At 35.1% G+C, this 18,871-nt stretch overlaps 1 protein-coding gene and 1 non-coding gene across 2 annotated transcripts in view; both read right to left on the bottom strand.

The window, feature by feature from the left end:
- ASCC3 (activating signal cointegrator 1 complex subunit 3) overlaps window positions 1-18,871 on the bottom strand; it is a 362,528-nt gene that overhangs the window by 277,986 nt on the left and 65,671 nt on the right. Inside the window, exons 5-8 of the mRNA XM_002714874.6 lie at window positions 17,598-17,718; window positions 11,284-11,491; window positions 10,413-10,554; window positions 9,715-9,840 (exon numbers count right to left, since the gene is read on the bottom strand). Of these exons, the coding sequence (XP_002714920.3) occupies window positions 9,715-9,840; window positions 10,413-10,554; window positions 11,284-11,491; window positions 17,598-17,718 (597 nt within the window). The remainder of the gene's footprint in view (window positions 1-9,714; window positions 9,841-10,412; window positions 10,555-11,283; window positions 11,492-17,597; window positions 17,719-18,871) is intronic.
- On the bottom strand, window positions 5,177-5,358 carry LOC127493395 (U2 spliceosomal RNA). The gene has a single exon (XR_007923435.3). It is a non-coding gene; the product is annotated as a U2 spliceosomal RNA (small nuclear RNA).

Here is an 18,871-nt window from a genome sequence, read left to right as displayed (position 1 = left end):
AATTCTTCAGTTCTCCAAGAAGTCTCCAAGAATAGCTATAGTCAGCACAGATCCCCTTGCCTTCTATATAAGATTATATGGCATGCAATTTTGTACTTAATTTGAAATTGTTCTTAATGCATTTGATGTTGTACTAAATGCATTCCAAAGTATATCACTGATAAATACTCAACACAGATGCCTTCCTATGTCTTCAATGATGTGGCAAGCTCATGAAAGGCAGGAAAGCACCTTGTATTTCCTTCTGACTTTTTTTTCTTTTACATCTTCTAACAATACTTGCCAATTATAGGTGTATGAAAAATGTAAAAGCCTCATTTTTCCCTTTCTTCCTTACTTCTTTAACTGCTGATGTTAGGCATACAATTAAATGAGAAAATGAACAAGACGTTTATAAGAAAGTTGTATCTAGAATCACAATTCTGCAGTGAAACTGAAAAATTCCAAGGACATTAAAAGCAAGCAGAAAGAAAAGTTTACTTTAAAGATAAATCATAATTATTAACTAGACTTCTCCAAGTAAAAAATTAAAAGCAGAACACAATATATTTTAGGATGTTACAGAATAATCTTTAATATGCTAAGAGAAAATAACTGTGAACTCAGAATTCCATTACCAGCAGAAATATCTTTCAAAAATAATGGCAATTTAGACCAATAAAAATCAAAAATATTTGCTAACACTAATTTTCACTAAGAAAACTCAAGAAATAAAAAGTGATAGAATATAGAAGCACTGAATAGAGTTTTAAACAACAAGCAAAATATAAAGGCAAGTCCAAGTATTTACAGATTATAAATTAACAACAATAATGATATTTGGCCATGGAAAATGGAATTAAAAGATAAACTTATTTTTATGGGGATAAAAACCTCCAAATCCATGTATAGTTTTTTTCTGTAACAGAAATTTTCCATGAATTTTTTGAAGACCCCTTTTTATAAGTTAAATGCATCTTGTACAGGACATGTGTTTCACATTCATAGTGCATTAATTCATAAAAGAATATTTATGGATACAAGAAAAAATGGAAGTTTTATAGAAAAAAAGAATTATTCATACTCAATATTTCTAACAATTCAAATCTATTCTTAAAAAAAAAAGAATCTTCCCAGAAATGTAACCAACGAACTCCTAGAGGGGGTTACAGCTACCAAATATTCAGTGTCCCAACTACTAATTTTCATTGCTTTTGAAAAATATACTATTCATTTAGCTATTCTTGCAGTGGTTTACTCAAACTGCCAAGAAAACAACTTTTTGCCATGACTCCAGTCAATCAATGATTCCACAGATCCTGAAACTAAGAATATATTGTTCCCATTTTGATCTAACTACTCAAAAAACCTTGTAAATAATGAAGCAGCATTACCCTGGTTACAATCATTAATTGTTGTGCAAATAAACCCTGAGTAAATTTCCTAATGCAACATATTTAAAATGAAAGCAGTGATGCAGAAGAATGGACACACTAGGCAAAAAAGGACTGTATAATAAAAACTAAAGATATGAGACTAACAGTTTAAGTCCAACAATTCAAAATCCCTAGTTCAGGTTCAGAATTGAATTCATTTCTCCAGCAAAAAAAGATTAGAGTCTGAAAAGAAACCTAAAGTTCTTATAACCTCTAAAACAAGTTAGATACTCAGAGTTACATGGATTAATCTAAAGGAATTTCCCAAGACATATGAATAGAAACACAAATCCTACATCTGTTTTGATTTGATTGTATGAGATGAAAACATGCTCATGTTGAGCATATCCATTATCAAAAGGTATTGCATTGCTTGCTCAGAACTATCATTCAGGGATTCTGAAGTACATTATATTTCATTTTGGAATTATCAAAAATTATATTACACAAGAAAGAAGAATGATCAGTACCAGAGGTAGAAAATCTTTGGGCAATTGTCAAAGAACACCTAAACACAAAGGAAGTATACTATTAGTTACCTTCAGGAACAGAAACTTAAGCTGCTAATAACTTACCGTTAAATCACTAGATGTGAAATGGAAATATAGAGATGATAGGAAGAATAAATACAGAGAAATTATGCCAAAACATGAAAACATACAAAGAAATTTAAACAGCTATATTCTTTTTTTTTTTTTTTGTAGAATAACAATATCTCCCTAAGTGGAGAAATTCATGTATACCAGTTCTAATGGAATGAAGTAGGACATAAAGCTAATGGAGTTGGGAATAATTACTCCATCAAAAGTTCACAAATTCCCTAAATTTAACAGAATCTTCATTATTTATCAGATTTTATTTTTCAATATAAAATAGCTCATAACTGGAAATCAAGTTATAGCAAGTTAAAAGGTGCGTTGGTCCATCTCTGAAGGAGCCTAATAGCTAACTACATTTGTATATGAGTAATTATAAGAGGAAACAAAAAGTCCTATTTTCACAGCTTAAAATTAGTATTGGAAAAGAAAAGTCAAGTCTTAGGAAAACTGAGAAAAGAAAGAAAAGTTGACCCAACTCTACATTTTCCTACTCTTTATCTACAAGGGTGGTTCTTAATGGTCAATTTTGTTCCCATTGTCTACCATCAACTCCCTACCCCCAGGGAAACATTTTAAATGTCTGGAGATAGCTCTGGATATCACAACTAGGGGAGTGGTGCTGGCATATAATAGGTACATAAACATTCTATAGTGCATATGGTGGCCCCTGGCAACAGAGTTAAAACCTCAATAATGCTGAGGTTGCAAAACCCCCAAAGAACAGAGCTGTCCAATGGGAATTCCTGTGATGCTGGAAATAGTCTTAATATATATGGTCACTGAACATTTGAAATGTGGTAAGTGTGACTATGAAACAGAACTTTTTTTTTTTTTTTAAGATTTATTTATTTATTTGAAAGTCAGAGTTACAGAGAGAAAAGGAGAGAGACAAAGATGTTGTATCCACTGGTTCACTCCCCAGATGGCCACAATGGCCAGGACCCAGCCAGGCTGAAGCCAGGAACCAGTAGTTTCTCAAAATTCCCTCTACTCTCAGCACCATTCCACAGGATACACATCCTGCATGAATCCCAGAACTAGGAACAAGATCGATATTACTCCTAGGATTAGGTTGTGCTATACAGAATAGTGGCCCTATAGATAGGAAGCTTAACAGAATGGGTTTGACTAACTTACAAGAATTCTTTAAAATCAAGTCTTCTCAGCTGCCAGCAGAAGAAATCAGAGATCTGGAGCATGTGTCTTGACATTCTACTGCTGTCTTTCAAAGTGTAGGGGACCATGTGGCAAAGAACGTGGGTGGCCTTTAGGCATTGAGAACCATCCCACCCCCGCAACTGACAGACAGCAAGAAAGCAAGGACTTCAATCTTGCACTTGCTACAACATGAATGAACTTGGAGGAGAACCCTTCCCCAGAGCTTACAGATGAACCATTGACTTTCATCAACATCACATCCAAGGAAATCCTAAACAGATAAACCTGTCAACATCACCCACATCTGACCTCCAGAACTATAATAAAAAGAAGAACTCACTCAATTTATCGTAATTTCTTAAAGAGCAATCTCTTTTACATCTTAACCAGTGATAAAGGGAAAATCCTTTGTAAAAACCAACTGAAAGAAAAAAAAATTTATTACAAAGGATGATTGAGAGCATACTTCCTATTTGATACAATGCAAGCAAGAAGACAATGCAGCAACACCTGTATGTACTGAGAGAAGAAATTGTTGGTCTAGAATTTTGTATTAAATGAAAAAGCATCATTCAGAATCAAAGAGAAAAAGGAAGACTTATTCAGACATAAAAGCTGAAAGAATTCATCAGCAGCATAGCTGCACTACAGGAAATGAACACCAGATGGAAATCTTGATCCACACAAACGAATCCAGGGTCCTACTGGGTGCACAAGTATAAAAACTGTATTACTGCTGAGACATCTTGAAACGTATCTTCAAAAAGACTACTTCAAGCAAAAAGACTATCAGTATACTGTGAAGCTAAAATAGATGTATGACAACAATTATATATAGGTCAAGAGATGAAGAGTACAAGAGTGTTTTAAGACTGATACTACACTTAAAATGGTCAGGCAGGTATCTGCGATAAATTACAGATACAGATTATAAACTCTATTTTTTTAAGATTATTTATTTATTTATTTATTTGAGAGGTAGAGTTACAGACAGTGAGAGAGAGAGACAGAGAGAAAGGTCTTCCGTCCATTGGTTCACTCCCCAATGGCCTCAACAGCCAGAGCTGTGCTGATCCGAAGCCAGGAGCCAGGTGCTTCTTCCCAGTCTCCCATGTGGGTGCAGGGGCCCAAGGACTTGGGCCATCTTCTACTGCTTTCCCAGGCCACAGCAGAGAGCTGGATTGGAAGAGGAGCAACTGGGACTAGAACCGGTGCCCATATGGGATGCCGGCGCTGCAGGCGGGGGATTAACCTACTGCACCACAGCGCCGGCCCCATAAACTCTATTTTATTATTATTCATTTGAGAGGCAGGGACAGAGTGAGAGAACTCCCGTTTGTTGGTTTACTCCTCAAATACCCACAACAGCAGAACTGAAAGGCTAAAGCCTGAAACCAGGAATTCAACCTAGATCTGATGTGGGTGGCAGGAATCCAAATACTTGGGTCATCACTACTACATTCTAGGTTCTGCTTTGGCAGGAAGCTGGAGTGAGGAGCAACAGTCGGGTGTTGGAGCTAGTGGCTAGTGTTGTGACGCAGCAGGTAAAGCTGCTGCCTGAGATGCAGGCATCCAGTACCGGTTCATGTCCTAAATGCTCCACTTCCAATTCAGCTCCCTGCTAACAGCCTGGATAAAGCAACAAAAGATGGCTCAAGTGTTTGGGCCCCTGCCACCCATGTGACAGACCCAGATGAAGCTCCTGGCTCTGACCTAACCCAGTCCTGGCCATTGCTGCCATCTAAGGGGTGAACCAGTGGATGGAAGATCTCTCTCTGTGTGTGTCTCTCTCTCTGTAACTCTTTCAAATCAATTAATAAATCTTAAAAAAAAATATAAACAATTAAACCAATGCACTCCAATGTGGGATGTGGGTATCTTAACTGCTAGGCTAACTCTAAAATAACCACTGGAAAATATTACAATAAATTCTCAGTAAATCAAAGGTTAAAAAAACTGATCATATATTGACTGGCTCCATATAATAAACTCTTTGATTAAGAAAATGGGTTGATGACTACCACCTCTAGCAGACTTAGCTAACAAACACTCTAACTATGCTTATCAATGATACACACTGCTATAGTAGACAATGCTGGTTATCTCCACATAGCCACTCTTCCATATTTTTTTTCTGATAAGAACAGATACTACACTTGATCTTAGCCAAAAGGCCGAGAAGCGATCCATATTGTTTTTTTTTTTTTTTTTTTTTGACAGGCAGAGTGGACAGTGAGAGAGAGAGACAGAGAGAGAAAGGTCTTCCTTTGCCGTTGGTTCACCCTCCAATGGCCGCCGCTGCAGCCGGCGCACCGCGCTGATCCTGGCAGGAGCCAGGAGCCAGGTGCTTTTCCTGGTCTCCCATGGGGTGCAGGGCCCAAGCACCTGGGCCATCCTCCACTGCACTCCCTGGCCATAGCAGAGAGCTGGCCTGGAAGAGGGGCAACCGGGACAGAATCCGGCGCCCCGACCGGGACTAGAACCCGGTGTGCCGGCGCCGCAAGGTGGAGGATTAGCCTATTGAGCCACGGCGCCGGCCATATTGTTTTTTCTAATAAACTTTTTTTCCAGAAAACTTTCCCCCTTCCATAAAATCATGTGTTTTACTAATCTAGTCATTATTATTTTATTTCCCTCAGATTTTGGAGGCTAATATCTCACAGACACAAGAAAAACATTGGACCTTCTTTTCACAGTAACCCTGGAACAAGCGAAAAGATAAAAAATAAAGAGGGTATGAGAGTGCAAAGATGACCTAGGTTCTGAATGCAAATGAATGAACTGACCTGGACTACTTGCCTTCACTACACCTTGGTGTTATCTGAAATAATATATTTACTTTTTCATTAGTTTTTTTTTACTTGCAATCAAAAGAAGTCAACGTGATATGAAAATTAAATCTCAACAAGCAATCATCACAATATAGTACTTGTTGGTTTTCAATATAATTTGTGCTTGTGGCTTCCTAAGTTTAACATATCTAGAAACCATACCTGCTATGGAAGTCTCTTAGTCTTCTTATAAAAGTACTAACACTTGGGCACAGATCATAAAATAAAACTTTGCTACACAACGAATAGTAACAATTTTTGGAAAAGGGGTGTTTAAATTATGACTGTCTTTAAATGCATAAGTTTTTTGTCACAACATCTACTTCTTATTTTCTCCCAACATTTTTTAATTACCAAACTCCAATATTCATTCCCTTAGAATTATTCCAAGAATCATGGCCAATGAATTATTATTAGTGCTGTAAGTGAATTATGTTTGAAAAACTGCTTATATAGTTCAATTACCTATTCATCTGGAAAGATGAAAAATCCACATTCCTATTAATTATAAAGCACCCTATTATATCTTAATCATGCATAGTATTTCCCTCTAAGAATTAAAAGCCGTTTCCTTCAATGTTATTTCCTTCAGTATAACCTAAACAAGTTCATCCAACTTAGACTTTAAAAATGAGGCAAAAAATGGCTTGGTGCAGGGTGGCAGTTCATAATTCAGGTGAAAAGATAAAATACAAACTTTTATTTTCTTAGAAATTACAAAATAAATCATTTCTATGTTAGTTTTTGTTATTCAGATATACATTATACTTTATATATACTTCACATATATAAAAATATACTTTATATTCCAAACATGTGGAGTAATACTGAGTGCTACCTACAAGATCAGAAAGATAAAAAATATTCACCATAGTAAGATATCTAGAATAGTTTCTGGTTAATTGATGGAAACAAAAAAATCTGTCATTATTGACCTCATTGCTTAAGACTGATAATTTGGAAAAGCCCAAATAGAGTAAGAATAGAAGCAATACTTTTTCTTTGGCTTCACTTTGTTCTCTGATCCTAAGAGGCTCCTAAAGTTACAGTGTTTATTGATATGGTTTGATCCCATCAAATCATGAAAGCAAGAAAGTTAAAAGAAGCATCTAGAAAAACACTTCAGAGTACAGATTTTTTTCAGGTGATCATTTTGAAAAAGACTGAATATGCCCAAATGAAAAGTCTTTTTCTAAAGCATACCACAAGAATGCTTATTATACTGTCAGGAGTGTCATTGATTTTATCAGAACCATGGCCTTGAATCAATGTGGTATTAGGAAGTGCTATCAAGAAATAGTAACTGAGGTCAGTGCTGTGGCATGGCAGATAAAGCCACTGCCTGCAGTGCCAGTATCCCATATGAGCACCAGTTTGAGTCCCAGCTGTTTCTTTTCCAATCCAGCTCCCTGCTAATGCACCTGGGAAAGCAGAGGAGGATGGCCCAAGTGCTTGGACCCTTGTACCCATGTGGAGACCAAGAAGTAGCTCCTGGCTCCTGCCTTCAACCTGGTCAAGTCCTGGCCATTGTGGCCATCTGGGGAGTGAACCAGTAGACGGATGATCTCTCTCTGTTTCTCCCTCTCCCTCACCCTCCTTCTCTCTCTCTCTCTCTCTCTCTCTCTCTCTAACTCTGCCTTTCAAATAAATAAATCCTTTAAAAAAAAAGAAATAGTAGCTAAATACAAAGTTTAAAACTAAAAAGTGATGTTACCATTTTTTGACATTGGGAGAAACCTTACAAAAATGATTTTCTAAATTTCAAGAGGAAGGAATAAATGCAGCATAAATTAAATTTCTAGTGTTCTGACTACTCTAATTTTCCTTGATACATGCTTACTCTGTACTGGCAACTTGAACATATCCTACCTAGTATAAAAAAGGCCCACATCAACAGAAGTATTGCTAAACTATCTGGAACTCTGTATCTGTATTTTATTTTGAGATCAATATTCCTACCTAAGCTTATGACATCTGGTGGAGTCATCTTAAGTGCTACAACATCAAACAGTCCATGAGACATTGTACTGAATGTATTATTCTTCCATTAGTATTAGCCATTATGAAAGTGAAGATTAAAACTACAATGAATAATCACTGTATAAATCACTGTCACTTAAATAAAGAAAATATATAAAAAAAGGTAAATTCAATGGCTGAAATTTTTTTAAAAAAATAGTGAGAACATCAAATGCTAGTATGTGGAAAAAATAAATTACACTGGGGTTTCTGGTGGGAATGTACAATAGTACAGTCACTCTACAAAACACCTCGGTAGTTTCTTTAAAAGCAAAAACAAAACAAAAGTAAGTATGCAACTAGAATGTGACCCAGCAAATGCATACCTGGGAATTTGTGATAGATAAATGAAAAGTTAAGTTCACAAAAACAATTGTACACAAATTTTCATAACATCTTCATCTGTGTTACAGACAAAATTGTGTCCTGCTAAAATCTAAATATTGACAGTTCTAACCTCCAGTATTGGAGACAGGACCTTAAATGAGGTTAAGTAAGGTCATAAGATTGGGGTCCTACCCTGCTAGGCCTGGTGACCTGACAAGAAGTTGAAGAGACACTGGAGATCTCTCTCCATGCAAATAAAGAGAAGAAGCCCTGTTGCTACACAGCAAGAAGGCAGAAGGAGACTGAAAGCAAGGAAGATAGACTGCATCTAAACTGAAACAGCTGGTACTACCGCGATCTGGGACTTCCTCCAGAACTGAGAGAAAATAAGTTCTTGTTGTTTAAGGTACCTAGTCTGTGGTATTTTGGTATGGCAGCCCTAGCTCAAAATTATCCACAAAGCAGATGCCCCCAACAGGTGAATAATCAAACTGTAGTTATCTGTAGCATGTGTGGTAGGCAAGATACTGCTCCCCAAAGATGACCATGTCTTAACCCACAGATTCTGTGAATATATTATTTTCCATGACAAAAAGACATTAGGTGAATGTGAATGTGTGTGGAATGGAATGAACTCTGTACAGAAAAACTCTTTTAAGTATATAATCCAAATAAAAATGAACACAATACTTGTTTAGAAATAAGCATGGGTGCTGGTGCTGTGGCATGGCAGATTAAGCCATCACCTGAGATGATATGGGTGCTGGTTCATGCCCCCACTGCTCCACTTCTGAGCCAGCTCCCTACTAATGGCCTGGGAAAGACAGTGGAAAATGGCCCAAGTGTTTGGGCTCCTTCCACCCACATGGGAGAACTGGAGAAAGCTCCTGGTGCTTAGCTAAATGTAAGTGACGGACAATTGGATAGTACTATTCATTCTACATTTCCACAGGTTTGAAATTATTCAGAAATATAATGTTGAGGAAAAATAAATTAAAATACTTTACACCACCCCGAAAGTATTTGTTTTTATTATAGATTACCCGTTTGATATATAAATACAAGACATGAGTACTTTAAAATATTTTACTTAAGTCAATCTATGTATCTACAAAATTAGCTGAAACAACCAAACATGAAAATATAGACATGCACAAAATATACATTAAAATGATTAATGTATGAAGTAACATATGTATTTTTTAAAATTTAAGCTTCTTTACTGTACCTCTTTAATGACGAATTATATATGTCTTGTACCATGTTAACAAACTGTTGACTTTTAAAAATAACTTTGCAATATAAATCCACTCATAATATGCATCAAGTCTCAAAACCATCAACACTATAAAAGAGTTATCTTACCTCATCTAAGTCTTGGATATAAACTGGCTTTTCCTCGAGGCCCACCGGCATTGGTTCACTGTAGGGAATCTTAACTTCTTCACAAAGCTTGCTGTTCTCCCTTTGGATTCCTTCTGGTAAAATCATCTATAAACACCAAAAGTAGAAGTTAAAAAATAATGAAAAGTAGAACAATTGCTTTGGAGAAGATTATTTAATGGACACACAGAGAGAATATACTACTGGTTTTATGACATGATACTGGTAAATAAATTTAACTAATTTACAGAAAAACAAACAAATATGAAAAACCACACATTCAAAAAATATTCATTTATGATATATAACACACAGTTCATGGTATTTTGAAAGCCTTAATGTGTAAATTAATTAAATGGCATTCTTAAAAACAAATCTGTTCATGTAACTAGGAAAATATACAATAAACAGTATAAAATTTAACAGTAATGTAAATGACAAAATTTAAAAAAATATGAGCTGTAAAGCTAATGGAAAAGAGGAAAACGAGTATGTTTTCAATATCTGCTGTGTAACAGCAACTTTATGCTGTGTTATTCTACTTTCTCTAATATTTTTAAATACAATTTAGTACAGTCTAATCAACAAGGCCTAGACTCACAAAGAAAATAGGGAAAAAATCTGTGTCTTTGCTCAGAACAGATTTATCACCCAAAAAAGATTCTATTCCAGTGACATACCTTTGCACCAGCAATGAAGGCTGATGTTTTCCTGGCTTCCGCCTGGGAATCATAAACATGCGGATAATGTATTTTTTCCGTGTCTGTGTCTCTCTGCCTGCTCAGAAGTGGGGCACTTTTAGCATTCAGAAGTGCTTGCTCTCTACAAACAGAAAAATAGTAGGCTGAATATGAAATTTTTACCTTGAAAGGAAAGCACACACTAAAACAAGGCTATTATAATACTTGCTTCAAGTAGTCTTCCATTATAGAAGAAAAGAAGTGAAACTACACAAAGAAAGATATCAGCTATCCTGAAATTCTTTGGGTAACCAAATATGCTATAGAACATCTTTAATATTATTTTTAGACACCATCCAATAAGCTGGATTTAAGGTTCTTTACAATTTTTTTTCACAATCCAAAGATGGTTAATAAGGTATAAAACCTGTTTTTACTGTGGGTTTCGGTATTTAAAGAAGCAAGTGCAATATGCTTTTATTTCATTTTCTTCCTCTCTACTTCTAAATAAAAAAATGGAAAAAAGTACCATTAAACTGGAGAAAAAAACAACAACACAAAGATCTCAAAACACATTTATGTAGGTTTTATAAATCTTAACCTAGTGGCATGTGCACAGTATCTAACAATAGCTTACATCTATAATCTAAACCTGTCACCTACATGGATATAACCAAGATTATTCTAATTAGGTAGATCATTGCTTTCTTATCCCAGAAAATTAGGTTTTCATAACAGAAAATTCTATTCTTATAAGAAAACGTGCCTAGAAGTAAGAATCATCTAAATTGCTAAAACTAAACAAAAAAATGATGGCAAGTAAAAGTAGCAATTACCCCACAAGCATTTTTCAGCTTCTGGCTTTTATTACCTATGTATTCTCAATTCTTTAGGATCGAAGCACGTGAGTCCTTCTCCTGAACCTTCTCCATCTTCTCCAGCCCTTTTTTCTCGTCTGGCAATTCTCTTTTCTTCACGACGATATTGTTTCATTAACTGTTTTTCTTGTTCAGACTGAATAGTGACTTGGCAACCATAATTCGGTTTAGTATTTTCCCCTAAAATTTTTTTGCAACTGTCTAGGAAGCAAGTTTTAGAAACATAATGTTCATAAGCCTCAGACATGATTTAATCTTTACAAGAACTATCCCCATGAAAATATAATATAGCACAGTGTCCTTAAAGCTGATATCTTCACTTTTTATCTTTAAGGAGTTTTTAATCTTTTTAATCACAGTATATAAATAACACTGCATAGCAGAAGTCACCAATACCTTACTTCTACCTAAAGCTTAATGTTAACATTACAAATTTTCCAAATACCATGAATAAAATTTTGAAATCTGTTTACATAATCAGATATAATAATTATCAATACTGATGAGCATTTACTGTTATAAAATAACAATAAATATGAATAAAATGAAAATTCTTTCCATATTAGGCACATTCTCATGTAATAGGTAACGTTATACTCTGAAATATACATGGCATTGGCCGGCGCCGCGGCTCACTAGGCTAATCCTCCGCCTAGCGGCGCCGGCACACCGGGTTCTAGTCCCGGTCGGGGTGCCGGATTCTGTCCCGGTTGCCCCTCTTCCAGGCCAGCCCTCTGCTGTGGCCCGGGAGTGCAGTGGAGGATGGCCCAGGTGCTTGGGCCCTGCACCCCATGGGAGACCAGGAAAAAGCACCTGGCTCCTGGCTCCTGCCACTGGATCGGCGCGGTGCGCCGGCCGCAGCGCGCCGGCCGCGGCGGCCATTGGAGGGTGAACCAACGGCAAAGGAAGACCTTTCTCTCTGTCTCTCTCTCTCACTGTCCACTCTGCCTGTCCAAAAAAAAAAAAAAAAAAAAAAATACAAGAAATATACATGGCATAGAGGATGAAATTAAGAGAAATCTATCTTGGTCAAAATATTTGAAATCAGACATAGTTTCTTCATAATATGCATTTTCCATGAATTTATGTTACTACCTATTTATACATGAGATAAAATTTGGTAATATTAACTCAAGATATATTCAGATAGTGACCAGGGCAAATAAAGCACAAGTATGATCTACCTTCACGGAACTATGAGGACATGTCAAAAATTTATGGGAAATGGAATGAAGACACAAGTTTATTCTGGTACAAAAAATTTTGAAACAAAAACATAGGAAGGGTTTTCAAAAAGTTCACAGAAAATGAGTATTTTTAAAAAACTTTGCAGGGATTTCAACTGTTTTTATCAAAATAAACTTGTCTTTTAATTCTGTTTTACTATGGCTATTTAGAGTATCCTCACATACTTTTTTTTAATTTATTATTTTTCATTGAGAAGCAGAGAGACAGACAGATAGGCAGACAAGGATTTTCCAACTGCTGGTTCATTCCTCAAATGCTCACAATAGCCAGGGCTAGTTCAGACTGAATCCAGCTCTCTCACGTGTGCAGCAGGGACCCTAGTGTTTGAGCTATCACTGCTGCCTGCAAACATGCACCTTGGCATGACACAGGATCAGGAAGGGAGGCTGGTTTCTGAAATGCTGACTTAATTGTTGTGCCAAGCACCTGACCCACTGATATACTTTAAAAATAATAAATAATAATATAATCACTAAAATAACAGAATCACTAAAGGGAACCAGGTCAATCAAAATTCAGTTCTTAAAAACTACAATTTAGGTCTGTGGCATGGTCAGCTCAATATTCAGGAAAAATTTTCTTCCAACAAGATTATCTTTCAGAATCTTTCTTCAATGCAGGCCTAACAGAACTAAATGAGTTTTCTTCAGGGCAATCCAAGTCAGTCAGTAGTTCCTGTATTTGTTTATTACAGAAACAAGTTTCTAACACTACTGCCAGACCAGGAAGACAATGAAGGAGGAGGTATGGCCCATACTGAGATGTTGAACAGTTATTTCTCAAATTCTTCTACAATTTTACCAATTGTTTTTATTTTCATTTTATCAAATTCCCAATACAATACAGAAAAGTGAAGGAATTAAATCTAGTACAAGATGGGAAAATTAGTTTTCTAATTCATTATAAGATCTTCACAATCTCACATATTTATCAGTACCTTATAACATAATTTTGAATAAGTCATTTAACATTCAATCACATGAAATAACAACCTTGTGAAATAGGTTTTCAAGTATAAGCCTTGGAAATGACAGTATGTCTCAAAACTATGAAAGACTATATAACCCCATGTATATTAAGACTAAATTTTACTGTTCTGTGAAAAGTATTTTCTGAAGTCATATATACCTCACATTCTAAGTCTTATATGCCTATTGTAACAATGGAGTTGATAATTAACTTTCAGTGTCAGAAAAAGAATATGTACAACATTCAAACAGCTTTCACATATATTCTGAGCTAAAAAAAAAAAGTTAAATCACCTGCAAAGACAGGAACACAGGTACAAAGCAGAATATGTGAGAAATGTGAATAGGTGCCTGCATCATGACACAGTTGGTTAAGCCACCACCTGAAATGCCAGCATCTCATAAAAGTGCAGGTTCAAGTACCAGCTGCTCCATTTCCAATCCATCTCCCAGCTAAAGCACCAGAGGAAGCAGCAGAAGATGGCTCAAGTACTTGGGCCCTTGCCACCAACATGGGAGATGTAGATGAAGCTCCTAGTTACTGGCTTAGCATGGCTCAGTCCTGGCTGTTGAAGCCATTTTGTGTGTGAATCAGCAGACTGAAGATCTTTCTGTCTCTCTTCCTCTAACTCTGCCTTTCAAATAATAATAAATAAATCTTCAGAGCAAAAGCACTCATTTAAAAACATAAGAAAATAAAAATGTGAATAATGTCATGTGCTTCTGAGTATAAAGGAACTTCAGTGTAAAATTCTAAATCCTTTGGGTGACACACAAAGCTATGCTAATGTCAATTCCATTTTGAACAAATGTGATGGTAATAAAACACTATCATATATTTTTGTGTTCATCTCAATAAAGAAAGTAAAATTAGAAGACAAAATGTCTATTTCATTGAAATCTTTAAAATCTCCCAATCAGAATATATACTAGAATCCTGTAAGACTAAACACAGTAGGTAATTAAAAAAAAAAAACAAAATCATGTTGTAAAGTAACAATTGCTTAAATGTTTATCTCTCTTTGAGTCAGGTTAACTGCAGAGACTGACAGGCAGAAACAAAATTAATAACCTTAACAATAAATCTAATATAAAATTTTACTGAAGAATACTGTAGAAGCTTGTATCCTTTTAGAATATAATTATGACAGAATAAGTCTCATATAACTACTCAAAAACTACTGTCACTTGACAGCCTGAACTAACTTGATTTTGGTTTAAGGTCACACCCTGTGCTGAACATTCTCCACATCAGCTCTGAAACACAGATTCAATTCACAACTATCCTTAACACAGAGGTCAGTACACTGTGCCTACTCACTTCTCACCTACCTTGCACTTCTTGGTTATAAGAAGAGACTTAGAGTAAGATGTATGTATATCTGGATAAAAAGACTCAAACAAAAGCAGAATCAAAGCTAGCAAACGCTAAATGAAAAGAAGCTTTGACACTCTAACACACAGATTTTGGAAAACAAAGCAAAGGATGGTATGTGGTTAATAACTAGCCATACTAAGGTGACTTAGGAAGTAATACAATTTGGTAATTATGAGAGAATTCTGAAAGATCATTAAACACAAAACTTGTATCAAAGGGCATAAGTGAATGGGAATAGTGATGACAGTGTTGAAGTAATAAGAGTTGAAAGATTATTTTTCTACAAGAGCATTTCCTTATATCTCTGAAATTTAAGGAAAATAACTTTTTATGCACATATACCAAAAAACTTACTAAAAAGAATTTTTTAAAAATATGCTAGTTGTCAGCTGATTTATAAACGTCCCAAATTGTCTATAAGATGATTACTATTCTTAGAAAGTAACATTAATGTTTTAAAAGGGAATAAATGAGTTAAAGAAGCTTGAGAAGACCAGAAAACATTTTGGGACAGACTCATGGCCCAAACATACATGTTTTTAGTAATCCTAAATTAATATCTGTTTTGAGTTTAAAAGTGTGTTGAATCTAAGAAGTCACTATCTTAATAAAGTTTATAAATTGGACATAATAAAACATAATGAACATAAATTAAACTACTAACTCATCATCCTCAGATTCCAAGCCCATATATGATTTTAGACTCATGTTAAGCTTTGTGAATAATTAGCATTTTTGAAAGTTGGTATCAGTAAATATCTCTATATTAACACTTAGGAGACTGAAAAAAAAATGAAACCAAATTCTTAGAATTTACAATATCATAGCACTGGATATTTAAACTCATTCCTTTTCTTTTTATAGACATTGACTTTAAATGCTTTAAATGCTATTTTTCTGATTATGTACAACTCTACAGGTGGGAGGGAGCCCTCTTGGAGCAAGCAATTTACAAGTTTTCAATATACTTAGGGAACCAAGAAACCAAATTCAAACTTTCCGAGTTTCTAGCAACATCAAAGCAACTCTAGGCTTCTGGGAACACTGATGAGTAGTTAACAAAATCTGTAAGGGGCTGGCATTGTGGACCAGGTTAAACCTCCACCTGTGATGCCAGCATCCCACATGGGTGCCAGTTTGAGCCCTGGCTGCTCCACTTCCAATCCGTTCCCTCCAAGTGCCTTGGGGAAGGCACAAATGAGGATGGCCCAAGTGCTTGGGCCCCTGCATCCATGTGAGAGACCGGATGAAGCTATGGGCTCCTAGTTTTGGCCTGGCCCAACCCTGGCTGTTGCGGCCATTTGGGGAGTGAGCCTGTGGAAGACATCTCTCTCCCTCTCTCTCTCTCTCAATAACTCTGCCTTTCCAAAAAATAAATTTTAAAAAAATCTTAAAAAAAGAAAATCTGTAAGAAATTTTGGGATTAAATCAAACCTACCTTATTTCCTTTTAGTGCCTTAATCATAAATATAAGTAGAAAATGACATGCTATATAGAATAGATGTTGAGTAGTTTGAAGAAGGGTGTATGACTCTTTATATTCTTCCACTTAAAAACATTAAGTCTATGCAATTTTGCAAACTATTTGTGAGGTGGACAATGAACATTTGTAAGAAATTTCATTTTCTTGCTTGTCACTTAAAACCAGAGTCTGGCATAAGCTGTGTCACAAATCAGAAGTTTTTAATAATTTTGGCTGCCCAGCCAACATTCTATAATTCTTGAGGGTTTTTTTAATATATCTAATGCATGACACTGTAAGTACTCAATTTGCTGACTGTGATAACTACAATGTAGTTACACAAGAGACTGTCATTGTTTTTAGATGTATGAAGAAGATTGTAAAGGTGAAATATCATGATGTCTGGAACGTACTGTCATTATTCAATGAAATTTAAAACATAAATGTGTATGTGTATATAGAAAGGAGCAAAGGAGACAAAATGTTAATGGCTTGGTGAATTTGCAAGAAGGCTGTGCAAGTGTTCACTGTATTATTCAGCTACTTTCACTAAAGGTTTGAAAGTTTTAAAAGTGAAAAGTTGGGGCCAGCATTGTGGCATAACAGGTAAAGCTTCAGCCTGTGATATCACATGCTATATGGCTGCTGGTTTGAGTCCCAGCTGCTCCACTTCCCATCCAGCTCCCTGATAATGCACCTGCGAAAGCAGTAGAAAATGGCCCATGTGCTTGAGCCCTTGTACCCATTTGGGAGACCCAGAAAAAGCTCCTGCTCCTGGCTTTGGTGTGGCCACTGGGGAGTGAACCAATGGATGGAAGATTCTTTCTCTGTCACTCCATCTCTCTCTGTAACTCTGCCATTCAAAAAAATAAATTATATTTATAAATAAATTTAGAAATATATATTTATAAATAAATTTTAAAAAAGTAAAAAAGTTGGAGAGAAATTACACTACTATTTGGTCCATAGTGGATACTATATATAGTCACTTTTAAGTACTATGGCTGTTATAAGGAAATTTACCCAAAAAATTGGTATCATCAAACACTGTTATAATATGCTCCTATATAGGTCACTTACATTAGTCTCATAATCTGACATACTTAAATTCTCCTTTATAGGACAGTATCAGTAAACTACATAAAGTCCCAAAATATAATTAAATTAAAAAGATCTGTTAACCGATGAACTATTCCTTTATAATTGCATATTTTTTCTCAATCATTCCTTAAGAATTGTATATTTTCTTACCTTGAAGAGCCTGAAACTTATGATCATTTGAAGAATTAAGGAATTTATCCACAATTGTGATTCTGTTCTGGAGGAGCTTCTCAATAAGATCAAGCCCTTCAGGTCCCAGCAGTTCAAATAGCTTATAAAAAAAGGAAAAAATATAAAAAGCCTGTTACCTCAAAATTAACTTTTTTGAATAATTAATACCCTCTTCAACAGAGGAATAGTCAAGCTAATATAGATGTACCCAAAAATCTTAAGAAAAATAACGTCCTCACATTGCTAAGAAGTATTCACAGTTTTATAAAAAGCTATCTGCAATTGCATCAAAAAAAGAATGTGAGTCCATTTTAAAAAATAATGATGATTTGAACATAGAACTTTAAATCACAGAATAATGAATACTTACATGTGGTTTCTCTGGTATAACCAAATGAAATGTTAAAATTAATTTGCTTTTCAACATACTGTTCTGGTTTTCCCAAATAAAGAGTATTATTTTATATTACAACTTACTACATAAAATTTGCTATTGTAAAGAATTATACTATATAAAATTTGCTGAAGAACTGTTAGAAAGTTTTAAGAATTAATCACAACTACATGTCAAATTTTACATGTATTTTAAATGCTTAATAAATCTGAAACCTAAAACAATACAACAAATGGCTTATGTAACTTTATAATTTCTTGTACATATTCCACAGTCCTATGCAAGCAAGTTGCCAAAGGCTAAGTTGATTTCAGAGTCAGAGAACCAGTGTTAGAATTCAGACTTTCAATTACATAACTACGTGATAAAATTATTCTAGAATGTGTTTAGATTTCTTCCAGTATGATCTAGGAATATATATATTTTTCCTTCTTAGAAATGTTATACTCTAATTTTACATGTGGGAATGATATATTACCCAAATTTTTACTGTACTCAGAGAATTCACAAAAATAAAATCATAAAATAGAAGTTTATGTTGAGTATATAAGACATTAAAAATGTAATCAATACTTTCTTGTGCTTTTACTGCAGATGTACACACACACACACAAAAACAGTAAAAGCAAAATGATTCTGTCCTATGAATTTAAATACATCAATGAGTATTTACTGAGCATTTATTACATACCAGGTACCATCATTAGCATTTTACTAATGCTACCTAATGAATACTAACAATCTTTTAAATAATTTTTTGTTGTATTTAGAATAATAAAACTTTAGAAAATCTAAGGAGAGGCTGGCATTGTGGCACGAAGGGTTAAGCCACTGCCTGACACACTGACATTCCATATCA

Source organism: Oryctolagus cuniculus, chromosome 5 (assembly GCF_051225735.1).
Source record: "Oryctolagus cuniculus isolate XC-2025 breed Fujian yellow rabbit chromosome 5, ASM5122573v1, whole genome shotgun sequence".
NCBI classification, from domain to species: Eukaryota; Metazoa; Chordata; class Mammalia; order Lagomorpha; family Leporidae; genus Oryctolagus; species Oryctolagus cuniculus.
This window is presented reverse-complemented; position numbering and strand designations above follow the sequence as displayed.